The following is a 12117-nucleotide window of genomic DNA, read 5'->3' as shown; positions in this document are numbered from 1 at the left end:
CGTTTATGACATACTTTACATACAAACTCTGCAGTGTTACTAAAATAACCGGACCTTTTTTTTTTTTTTTTTTTTTTACAGTAAATTGCCCAGTAGTATTCTGCGTAAAAAAAATCGATGTGGTTGTGAAAGACAAGGAATTGTCACGTGGCACTGCCATGTGACTCACAGTCTGAGCTGATGTCCATCCCGTTCTTAACCTAATGCAGCTGCAAACGTTATATTTGGAGAACCGGAGATGACAGTGGAATCTTGTTATGTTTATTCCATGGAAAAATCAGTGGAAAACTGTTTAGGTTGTAAGGCTGGAGACCCTCCGATGCAGATTATGTTCGAATGGGCTTGTATAAAAAGAGGGAGGAGAGTTGGTTACTGTAATTGGTGTTCTGGTGGCGTGTATGAGCCACGGGCGTAAGGGAGAGAGTGAGTCATCAGCGGCTCCTAAACTCAGAGCTGCCACGCTGGCAGAGCCTCGGCCTATCCTCCCTTTTGCAAAGTATGAAACAAAATGCATATTTATGCATTTTGCACATTAGAAGTAGGCATTTATATGTGATCCTAACTCCGATATAAGAGTGCACACACACACATTTGTCCATGCAAAGGAGGCCTAGCTGTGCTGCAATCCAGGCCTCCATGATTGTCCCTTCCCAGAATTCCTGAAGAATCCCTACAAAAGGCTGTTTCTATTTGAACTGACATTAAAGACTGTGATCATTTGTGCCAGACTAGACAGAAGGATCAAATAAATCATGTAACGCTATTTCACTCTGAGGGAATTGCTTTTAGCATTTGTCATGTGCTAATGAATCAGGGAGCGGGAATAATGTTTTCTTTGTGTTGGGTCCTCAGCTTCAGTCACAGTTGCAAGTCTTGTCTGATTGTTGGACCACACCCTTCACAACTACCATCAGGGTATAGAAGAATCACATTTTCATAATAATCGTTTTCCCGAGGCTATGTTACCATGTCTGTTGACTTTGAACACCTTCTCAGCTAGATGTAATTTTCTTAATCAATGTTTTTGTCTGTTTTGTGTAATTATTTTCTTTAATTCAAGATATAATGTATGCTTCAAAAAATATTAATTATGTTTAAAAAAAAGTATGCTTAAAACATTTTAAAAAACAATTTCACAATGGGGAAAGATAGATAAAATATACAAACAAATTATATATATATATATATATATATATAATATGAAGAGTTCAGATGCAAAAGCCTCTAAAAGCCACTTTGGTCAAAAATGAGATAACAATACAGATATAATTTAATAATTTAATTTGCATTTTATATATATATATATATATATATATATATATATATATATATATATATATATATATATATATATATATATATATATATATATATATATATATATAATATATATATATATATATATATATATTATATTATATGTATATATCTATCTTATCTATCTTATCTATCTTATCTATCTATCTAATATTAAATGCAAAATAAATTACTACAGGCTACATTTTGCCTGCCTGTCAAATAAAATTATTTAAAATCAAAGAATCTTGTTTTAAAAATATTTCAATATTTTTACATATAATCGAGACAAGATACTGATTGGAAAATTATTGTCTGCAATGTCAGTGTTGTGAATGCTGAAACTATGGACATGCTTATTTATTTAACTTTTTATTGTAGGATTAATTAAATGAACATAAAGATTACTAGATTACTAAAGACATATTAGATACGCACATATAGCCTAGACAAGCCATTATCATTCTCTAAGACTAAAAAGCCTCTGGGTATCTGCATCAACCTGCTCAGCCTTTGAAGTTTTAGATATGATTTGAATTTAAAATTGCACAACCATCTGGAACAAAAAGTCCTTTAACAAGTCTGTTACTTGTATATATCAAATAACAAGTAGAGGAAAGCTTAGACTTGGACACAATCCTAAGTTTGGAAAAAACAAACAAATGTAGTAAAGATTGCTTTGTCTTTGTAAGATTGTGTGTAAAGAGTTATGTCTTTAGGAGACTTTGACGTTATTCTCAAATTTCAAACCATTAAAGTGGGCCAATTCTGCTTCTGGAATGGTCCATTTGGAGGTCTATTTTTAGTCTATGTTTATATTAAGAGCATATTTCACCAGCTTGTCACCATCTTTTTCCTCCTGACCATACGTTTTTCCTTCTGTGTGTTTCATTCTGTCTCCATGGAGATGTCATGGTGGACCTGCAGCCGACGAGAGTGAGTCAGAATCGCCTCAACAATTACAAAGGAAACGTTTATTCATAGTACAGTGGGAAAATGGGGAACCCCTGTTTGAAACGTTTCTGTTTTAAGATTGACTCACGTGTGCACTTCACCCATAAAATGGAAAGTTGAAGTCACATTTACGTCAAAAGCATTGAATCGGTGTATTGTGGAACTGAATGGAGAATGAGGAGGCAGAGCTTGGGCTTTGATGATAAGGAGTTGAATTGCAGCAGAAAAAATAGTTTTTACTTTTTGTATTTCAACTCAGTAAACTTTATTGATACCCTGGAACAAATAGACTTACAAGAAACTAAACCTTTTAGTTCATTCAGCTTATCTGCTTTTCAAAAGGCTGAAATAAATATGTTTCTTTTTGTTAGTAAGCAGATTACTTTTAATATTGAGACGTTAAACAGATGCTCTAACAAATTCATTGATGTTATTCTTGTACAGACATACAGGCTTAAACTTTGTCCAGTTATAAAACCATAAAATGGTAATAAAACACGTGACTGAAGATACTATGGATTTGCATGCCTAAACATTGCTGGTATTCTGTGTAGATATGTTGAACTCAGTAAATTGTAGTAAATGTTTTTGTTTGAGCTAAAAAAAGAGATTTGATATGACAAGCTACAGCCCTTTATCATATTGGCGAGGTGTTGTGTCAGGCTGCGGTTTTACTGTTCTTTTTATGGTTTCACAAGTGCTTTGATGAACGCCTACGGTCATTTTTCCTCTCAACACCTCCAGCTGTTGCAGGTAAAGGCTGTCTAGTATATGGTGCTTTTTGTGAGACTCGTCAAGCTGAAGTTTTTGAGGTAATTATATATTTAAAGAGACACTGCAATGACCAAAATTCACAGAATGTCCTTGTAGACTTCCAGTCAGGTGATTTAATTTTAGTCAGGGCATTTGCTTTGCCCTGCCGGTGTTTGTGTTGTGTGCATGCAAGTCCACACTGTTATGTGGCATTTGACTCATAAGTACACTGAGGGCTATCAGTTTTATACATTTTTGTTCTGTGGAAAATGTCTATCTGCGTTTGACTTTAAGCTTTTAAATAGAGGGTTTTGACAGTGGTTTTTTTTGTTGTTTCTGGTATACCCTGTTCATGGTTAATGTCTTCTCAGAGATGGCTACATGTGCCATATTTCCACACCACTTTGCTATGGTAACACTACAGCAAACATTTAGAGGGCTTTTTTTGTGGGTTTCTTTTTCGTCACAAAAGAGGACAAAGATAGCTGTGATTCATAGAGGAGCTGGTACATTCCTCTCCTCCTCTCTTTTTCTCTTTCCTTCTCCCTCAACTGGCTCTTATTGTGCCTGAAATGTTTCCACTGTTTCCAAGATGCCAAGCCAAGCCAAACCCTTTTCCCTTGTGTCTCACACACACATGCAACCCGGCACACAAAATACACACTTTTAATGAAAACTTACTGGAATTGATGCTTTTATTGAAGTGATTTGCTTAATAAGCACTCCCGTTTTCCAAATGCCATAGTTTTATAGTATTTTTCTCAACATGTTAGCTAATACACTTTATTTTGCAGCTGTTTTTCTTCAGCTGCTATCACTAAAAAACTGAATTCATTCAGATTTGACAGTTTGCAGTGTAACCTTTGACCTGGTTGGTCCAGTCAACAAGGACAGCGTGACCCGGCACAGAAGTGACGTTAACACGTGTTCTTCCATTGTCTACTTATAAAGGCCTCTGGTTGGTTTGGCTTCCTGTGGACAGATCCTGGAGATGTTAGGAACCAAAACAAATACAGTGGCAGAAAAAATACATCAAAGATAGACATTTAATAGAATAAATAAAAGATTACGCCACAGGAGGCTCTTAAACTTCAAGTCCAAATGTGGCCTGCTCCACTGTGGATGTGAACAAAACAGCACATTTAGGGTCCTGACAGGAACATGCTAGTTTTTAATTGCCAAATATCTTAAACAGAAGAGGTTAGATTTCCGGATGTGTGTTTATAACCTTGGCTTAGCACAAATATGCCCACCCACTGCTTACACAGCTTTACTGTAACCCACCTACTATATACAGACATTCACCGTCACCCCTCTAGACTCCAGTAGTACATTCTCTCCTCTCACGGTGTCGTTTAAAAGTTTTAATGAGCAGGTTTAGGCTAATTTTTCCATATAAACACCATATCCCGCTGAGGAACAAAGATTTCTGTAGAGTGAACAGCTAAAATAGATTGATTTGTGATCTTTTTTTAGTCATTAACTGAAAAATGTGATGAATGTGACCTTAAAAGACTCTCTGCAAAACATCTCACATAAGTCTTCCCTTCCATATTTTTGCATAAAATGTTAGTGGTGTAACTAGAATTTCAGTAACTGTTTTTTCAAAAAATGTTATTCATTCATCAACTATCATTTTACAAGTACGTTGCTTTCACATACTCATGTACACATTTTCTTTACCCTGTTGATAGGAGCCCAATAATCATTATTGAATAATTATTAGGTAGTAAGGCTTTTATCTTAGTCAGGGCAGTTTACTAGTTTTTTCATGTTCTCAGGCTCCTTAAACATTTATTGAAAATATGTGGCTGTAAAGTGGAGAATGTGACCTAACAAAACCTCTGTTGTTGTGAATGGGAAGTTATTTGAATAACGTCTCTCAGGAAGGAGGCCGTCTGGAATGCTCCATAGAGTCGAAGAGAACAGAAAACAAACTCTAGAAGTTAGTAGCTTTAGTAGTTTCAGTTTTAGTCTAGTTGGAGTCTGAGGCCCTGTTTACACAAGATGCGTGTTGGTCGATCAGATCACTAGTTCACATTCCTGTTGACACCTGGTGTTTTAATCCATCTCTTTTGTCCACGTTTGACCATTTCTGTCCTGATTTCTTCAAGTGGAGGGTGTGGTTGTGTAAATGTATGTTGTTGTTTTTTTTGGACATAATAAGCTTGTGTAATTTACAAATGAACATGCATGGAGATGACAGAAAAACATAAGGAGAGCATCAGCTTTCGTTTCTGCTCTGATAGCCATAAGACAACGCCGAACACTGTGAGTGCCTGTTAGAAATCAAGAATGGTGAGAGAACATTGTGCTTGGTGCGTTTTTCATCTTCAAGCCAAAATGAGTTCTTCACCCAACAAAGTTTAAACCCAGTCTGGCTAACATGCTTCCCATAATGTTTACGCGTTAGGTCAGTAGGCGGAGAGTAGGTGTTTTTTCATGGCTGTTCGAACACATTCGACCACATGAGCGTCTACACTACGAAAGCAATCTGGTTGAATGCGCTTTCGACTACCTCTGGAAGTTGTCGAAAGTGGTCAAGATCAAAATGTTTTAGACCCTGTTTACACCTGTATTTAGCGTCGTCCACTTGTGATCCGATCAACCAAAACGCATCTTAAAAAGCGGAGTTTGGAAGGAGTTGGGAAAGGTGATTTAGGGACTGAAGTGTGGTAGAGCTTTAATTGTTTCAAGCCCTGTTCGGTCATCAATCGCATGACTAAATTTGGAGCAGCTCTTTTACAGGCCTTGTGAAATCTGAACAGGGAATGCGCAGAGAAGTACTCTGAACCTAGAAACTTGTTTTGAGAAAACTGCAAACTTAAACCTCACTTTGCCTTAATTCAGTTCATACCATAATAAAATGACCAGTCATCTTTTATTTATTGAAGTGTTTACCATTCGGATTTTATTAAGGTTTGTGTGGTCCCTTTCTGAAACTTTGAAATGAGCAACCCTGCAATCGTGCACATATGGTTTAAATTCACTGCTTGAGTCCCAACTCCTGCTCTGATTCAGAGAGAGGGTTTTTTAAGGTTATTGTTTACAGATTTAAAAGTTTCCTTGCTTTTGGTACAAAATCCCAGGCAAAAGTTGTAGGCGGACATTATTTTGACCAGAACTGATTATTCCAGCCTTGCTACTTTGCAAACATATTCAGTCAAGTTTATGGATCTAAATCAAATTCATATTTTACAGTCTTAGATCCGTTCTGACAGCCCACAAGATCCGATCCTCTCCTGAGGCGCTTTACTCAGGTCATGGTGCCACGCTAGTGTAGTTGCTTCCAATTTTCTGAAATATGATACTTTTTTTTACTCAACCCGCAATATGCATGAATGCATATAATAATCTAATACAGAATATAATTGAGGTAATTGTATTCCTCTGTGTGTCTACATGAAAAAAATGCTTTAATGTTGTCTTTGTATTTTTATGACTGTAGGAACACTAAGAAAGAGGCGGATCTGGAATCGGCTTTGGCCAGGCTGAAGGATCTTGAAGCTCTGCTGAACTCTAAGGACGCGTCTCTCTCCACAGCACTGGGGGAGAAGAGATCTCTGGAGGTTGAAGTCCGAGACCTGAAAGCCCAGCTGGCCAAGGTGATGACTACATTAAAGCTGTATATCTAAGGGGATTGGGTGGTGTGGTGCTGTGGTTAAAGGTCTGGGATATTGGCCAAAAGGTTGACCACAAGTTTAAGCCACAAAGAACAATTCATTATTAGGTGCTTGAGCAGGGTACTTTTAGCCCAAGATACTACAGAGGGATTATCTATGTAATACGTGCACTGAAAGATGTTTTTAAAGCACTTGCTTGCTTAAGGGAATAGTATTTGATGTTCTAATTTCACTTATGTATTATTAATATTTAGAAGGAAAAATCACATTAAAAAAGAGCATATTAATTAAATTAATTATTATTTTTAATCATTTTCCAGTAAATACAATATAATTGAGTTCATATATATTTGGGCATAAATACATTTTTAAAAATCGTTTAAAATAAATATGAGTTTTTCTTAGAATAAGTTACTTGAGAAGCAAAATTGTGTAATGTATTAAGCATTTTTCACAGAGAATATACCTTGATTTAAGTGTGTATTTCATACCTTATTTTCAATTATTTTTAATTGAATTATTATTCTTATATTCAATTATTTTGTTTTAAGCATAAAACATCACTAAATCATGGTAGATTTGTGCTTTATCAAAATTAAATTAATAAATATTATTAAGTAAATGTATCTTGTTTAAATAAGTGGGTATATTAACAATTACATTTATATATATATATATATATATATATATATATATATATATATATATATATATATATATATATATATATATATATATATATATATATATATATATATATATATATATATATATATATATATATATATATAAATACATAAAAATAAAGATGTTCATCATTTAACTATTCTATTCTATTATGAATTCTATGTTTTTATTACAATAGAAGTACATATCAGCTTAAATTAGGAGGGTCATCGAATAGTTTCTTAGACAAAGGAGTCAAAAGACCTACTGCATTAGATGTTGTCCTTTAAAAATATCTAAACATTTAATCAACAAGACAAACATGCTAAAAGGTGTTTAATTAGTATTTTACATACTACATTGCTTTTTACTTTGAATTTATATAGAAGTTAGTAAAGTGAATATGTGTATTGCAGTTGGAGGGCAGTCTGAACGATGCTAAGAAGCAGCTACAGGATGAAATGCTACGACGTGTGGATGCTGAGAATCGAATCCAGACTCTGAAAGAGGAGCTGGAATTCCAGAAGAACATCTACTCTGAGGTCTCACAAACACATCTACTTACATTGAGCTCTCCTATGAAAATAATTAAACGGTCTCATGCACATTTTTACTCACAATGTCTCAGAATGCAGTGCTCACTGCTAGCATATTTACTAGTTCTGAAACAATCAAAGACATTCAGGACTTTCTGTACTCTAACCTGATGTCTTTCTACAGGAGCTCCGTGAGTCTAAGCGCAGGTATGAGTCACGTGTGGTGGAAATCGACAGCGGCCGGCAGCAGGATTTTGAGAGTAAACTGTCTGAGGCTTTGACTGAACTTCGTAGACAACACGAAGAGCAGCTTCGCATCTACAAGGAGGACATTGAAAAGACCTACACCTCCAAGGTACTAGAAAAAATCAAAGAGACAACCACCAAATGTGGTGGATTTACAAATGACTATGGTATGAGGATCCACTTTGTTAAACTGGCCCGCCCTGCATACATATTTGCTGACTGATCCGTTGCCAGTCGTATTTGTTCAAATATTTTTATATATAAAGACATGCAGCATATCTGTCAGTCAAATGTCATCATGTGTTATATATGTGTAGCTGGAGAATGCTCGCCAGTCAGCTGAAAGGAACAGCCATTTGGTGGGAAGCGCCCATGAGGAACTGCAGCAGACACGTGTGAGAATGGAGGGTGTGACCTCTCAGCTCTCTCAACTGCAGAAACAGGTACACACACTCACACACACACACACACACACACACACACACACACACACACACACACACACACACACACACACACACACACACACACACACACACACACACACACACACACACACACACACACACACACTCACACACACACACACACACACACACACACACACACACACACACACACACACACACACACACACACACACACACACACACACACACACACACACACACACATGCATTTTAAAGTCAGCATGAAACAGAAGTTGGAGTAGTCTTTTCTTCCCTATTGTGACGTATATATACGAGTGAATACGTTCATCCACCTAGCATGTAGTCCCACTGCAAAAGGACAACTTAACAGATCAAATAAAGCATGTTTTCTTCAGGAAATGCAAATCTAATTAATACTCTTACAAAGACACAATACAGAATATGTAGATTTTAAATATACATTATCTAAATTGCACGGTTGTGCTCTGTTCGTTAGTTGGCTGCTCGTGAGGCGAAGATCCGTGAGCTGGAGGAGTCTCTATCCAGAGAGAGGGACATCATGCGTCGTCGCCTGGAGGAGAAGGACAAAGAGATGGCTGAAATGAGGCAGCGCATGCAGCAACAGTTGGACGAGTACCAGGAGCTGCTGGACATTAAGCTCGCACTCGACATGGAGATCAGCGCCTACCGGAAGCTTCTGGAGGGTGAGGAGGAGAGGTGAGAGATGGCATATTACTTACTGGCCACATGCAGAAACCCTTTTTTTTTTCCAGGTTTTACTAGTTAATAATAGAGCTGTCAATCATGTAAAATTGTAATACAATTTTAAATTTCATGATATTCTGATTTATTAATAAAATTAATTACTAAATAAGTACTTACTTATTTTTTATATTTATTTGATCATTTATTCAAATTGATAGATTTTTGTTAATGTTTTTTTATATTACATTTAGATAAATAAAACCATTTGAATCTAACTTTTAGAAATTACTATTGATAAAAAGATGCTGGATTGATTTTTTTTCAGATGTCTTGTTAATGTTTTTAATATTTAATAAAGTTAATATAAGAAAATGTGTTTATTTGAAAATATGAATACAACCTTTTTTTAATCTATTTTAATAAAAGTATTTGATCTAGCTTATAGATAAACATTATATTAAAAAATAATATTTTTAATTGTATATATATTTTTTTAATTTTAAGACTAAAACCATTAATGATTTAGTAATTGCATATATCCATATTTGCTGAGTAAAGACCTCAAATGAAGATAATTATACTAATCATGATAGCCTCATGGAATAATTCACATACTATCCCACTCCCTCTGTTTAGGCTGCGTCTCTCCCCGAGTCCCCCTCCTGCCCGTGGGGTGACTGTGACCCGCTCCTCTGGTTCTGGCTCTCATGCCCGTGTGGTCCTAAGCAGCACCAGTCGCACCTCTTCTGGCAGTGCTAAAAAACGGCGCTTGAATGATAATGACAGCGATGCCTCCAGCGTGGTCGGTGGAACTGTCACTCGCACGCGCGTCTCCCAGCAGGCCTCTGCTAGTGGCCGTGTGACCGTGGACGAAGTTGACATGGAGGGCAAATATGTACGGCTCAGTAACAAGTCCGACCAGGTGAGTAGGAACCTTTGGCGACAGGAACTTTGTCGAACAATTAGAGGAATTAAGTATTATTTACTTTTTATTAAATTAATCTTCTTCCTCTACCCAGGATCAAACTCTGGGTCACTGGCAGGTGAAGAGGCAGATTGGTTCCGGCACTCCCATCATCTACAAGTTCCCACCAAAATTTAACCTGAAGGCGGGACAGACTGTGACAGTACGTATAGATGTACAACGTAATGGTCGCCTTTAGCTTGCATTTAAATTCCTCACTCACTTCATTGTCTCTCTGCTGTCAGATTTGGGCCGCAGGAGCTGGAGGAACCCACAACCCTCCTTCTGACCTCGTGTGGAAGACCCAGAACTCATGGGGCAGTGGAGATCTGTTCCAGACCACCCTCGTCAACCCCAGTGGGGAGGTGAGATAATGTTGAGCAAACCAAGCTTTTTTTTAAATGATGTTTTATTTGATTCAAGGTCACTAAGTGACTAATTTACTTCCTTCTTTTTTTCTCGTCTTTCCAGGAAATGGCCATGAGGAAGGTCACACGCACTCTATTCCAAGATGAGGAGGATGAAGAGATGGTACATAGTCACTAGCACATCCCAGTTAATGTAGTAATCTCATTAACTTTTTTGCATAATTTTAGTTTTGCCAGGTACAAAGGAAAACTTGAAGTGACACAGAGACCTCAATTGTGTATATACACTGGACAAAGTTGAGCTACAATCACATAATCAAAGTCTATTAGTCTGACTTCACAAAGTCAGACTAAAAAGCTTTAACATGACTTTTTGCCTGACTGAAATCAAGCTTTTAAAGTGCATGTAAATGCATTTTTCTCACAATATGTGGTGTTTATTGTGTTACATACCCATTCTGGTCATAATGAACATCATCTTCTTTCTTTACCCAGTGTACTTTTGTTAATGGGTTGTTTGGGTGTAGCCTTCCTGCAGTGAATCATAGCACTAAAATGAACTGGGAGCTGCCAGACTTTATCTATAATAAGATCCAGTCTCAGTCTCATTTGCCTCTGTTGTTCTCCACACAATGTCTCCCCCTGCAGGCCGCCCATAGCACATGTGGGGATAGTGAGTATAACCTCCGCAGCCGCACGGTGCTCTGTGGCTCATGTGGGCAGCCGTCGGATAGAAACAGCAGCTGCGTGACAGCCAGCTCTGGAGTGTCGAGTGCATCCCGCTCGTTCAGCAGTGGAGGGGGGCTGCCCGACACTTTTGTGTCACCCTCTCACTTCATTGTGAGCAATGGCAACCCCAGACAGGTTTGTTGTTTTTTTTCTTCAGTTGCAACAATCATTTAAATTATCTTTAATAGTCTAATAGTCTTTATTTTTAAATATTTAGTATATTTTTTTGTAAAAAAAAAAAGAAAAAAAGTTGAAAAATAGATTTCTTAAAAACATTTTTTTTAGATGTATTTGTTAAAGGCACAATGTGTAAGATTTTTAGATTAAAATATCCAAAAAGCACTAGAACAATGTTATATATTTTGTTGACCTTACATTAGCAACATTTTATTACATTATTTTAACCAGTGTTACAGGCGGTGTCCTTGTGTCGCCTGTCAAATATCCGTGCTACCCTTGATTTCCGTAGAAACCATGGAAACACCAAAGACACTTTAATATAGTATGTATTTTATTAGACAGGCGAGCAGCTGTTTGAATATAAATTCATCAACAGGAAACTAATCGTTATAAAGCGTAACACGGTTAGTCTTATTGTTTCAATTTCTTGATTCACTGCAAGTAAAATTTTTACCATGCCTCAGAGACAACACTATTTTGTGGCTAACAGCATAATCAGAGAGAGCTTTCTCCATCATACAATGTATTTTAAAGTGAATTGCATGTAATTTTAGCAACAGTCATTTAGTCATTCTGTTTTTATTAATATGATATTCTAATATCGATCTACATTACTGCAAAGTGCAATAAGTCTCTCATACCAGCCACTGAGCAAATGCACAGAGT

General features: G+C 36.7%; 1 protein-coding gene across 1 annotated transcript in view; it reads left to right on the top strand.

Moving 5' to 3' along the window:
* The window catches only part of lmna (lamin A), a 28137-nt gene that overhangs the window by 12925 nt on the left and 3095 nt on the right, over nucleotides 1-12117 (top strand). Inside the window, exons 4-13 of the mRNA XM_079837113.1 lie at nucleotides 6452-6608; nucleotides 7709-7834; nucleotides 8013-8183; nucleotides 8392-8517; nucleotides 9002-9222; nucleotides 9847-10132; nucleotides 10230-10337; nucleotides 10420-10539; nucleotides 10646-10705; nucleotides 11191-11406. Of these exons, the coding sequence (XP_079693239.1) occupies nucleotides 6452-6608; nucleotides 7709-7834; nucleotides 8013-8183; nucleotides 8392-8517; nucleotides 9002-9222; nucleotides 9847-10132; nucleotides 10230-10337; nucleotides 10420-10539; nucleotides 10646-10705; nucleotides 11191-11406 (1591 nt within the window). The remainder of the gene's footprint in view (nucleotides 1-6451; nucleotides 6609-7708; nucleotides 7835-8012; nucleotides 8184-8391; nucleotides 8518-9001; nucleotides 9223-9846; nucleotides 10133-10229; nucleotides 10338-10419; nucleotides 10540-10645; nucleotides 10706-11190; nucleotides 11407-12117) is intronic.

The sequence above is a fragment of the Gobio gobio genome (genome assembly GCF_949357685.1).
Source record: "Gobio gobio genome assembly, chromosome: 15".
NCBI classification, from domain to species: Eukaryota; Metazoa; Chordata; class Actinopteri; order Cypriniformes; family Gobionidae; genus Gobio; species Gobio gobio.
Note: the sequence above shows the minus strand (reverse complement) of the source record. Positions and strands in the feature narration are given on the sequence as shown.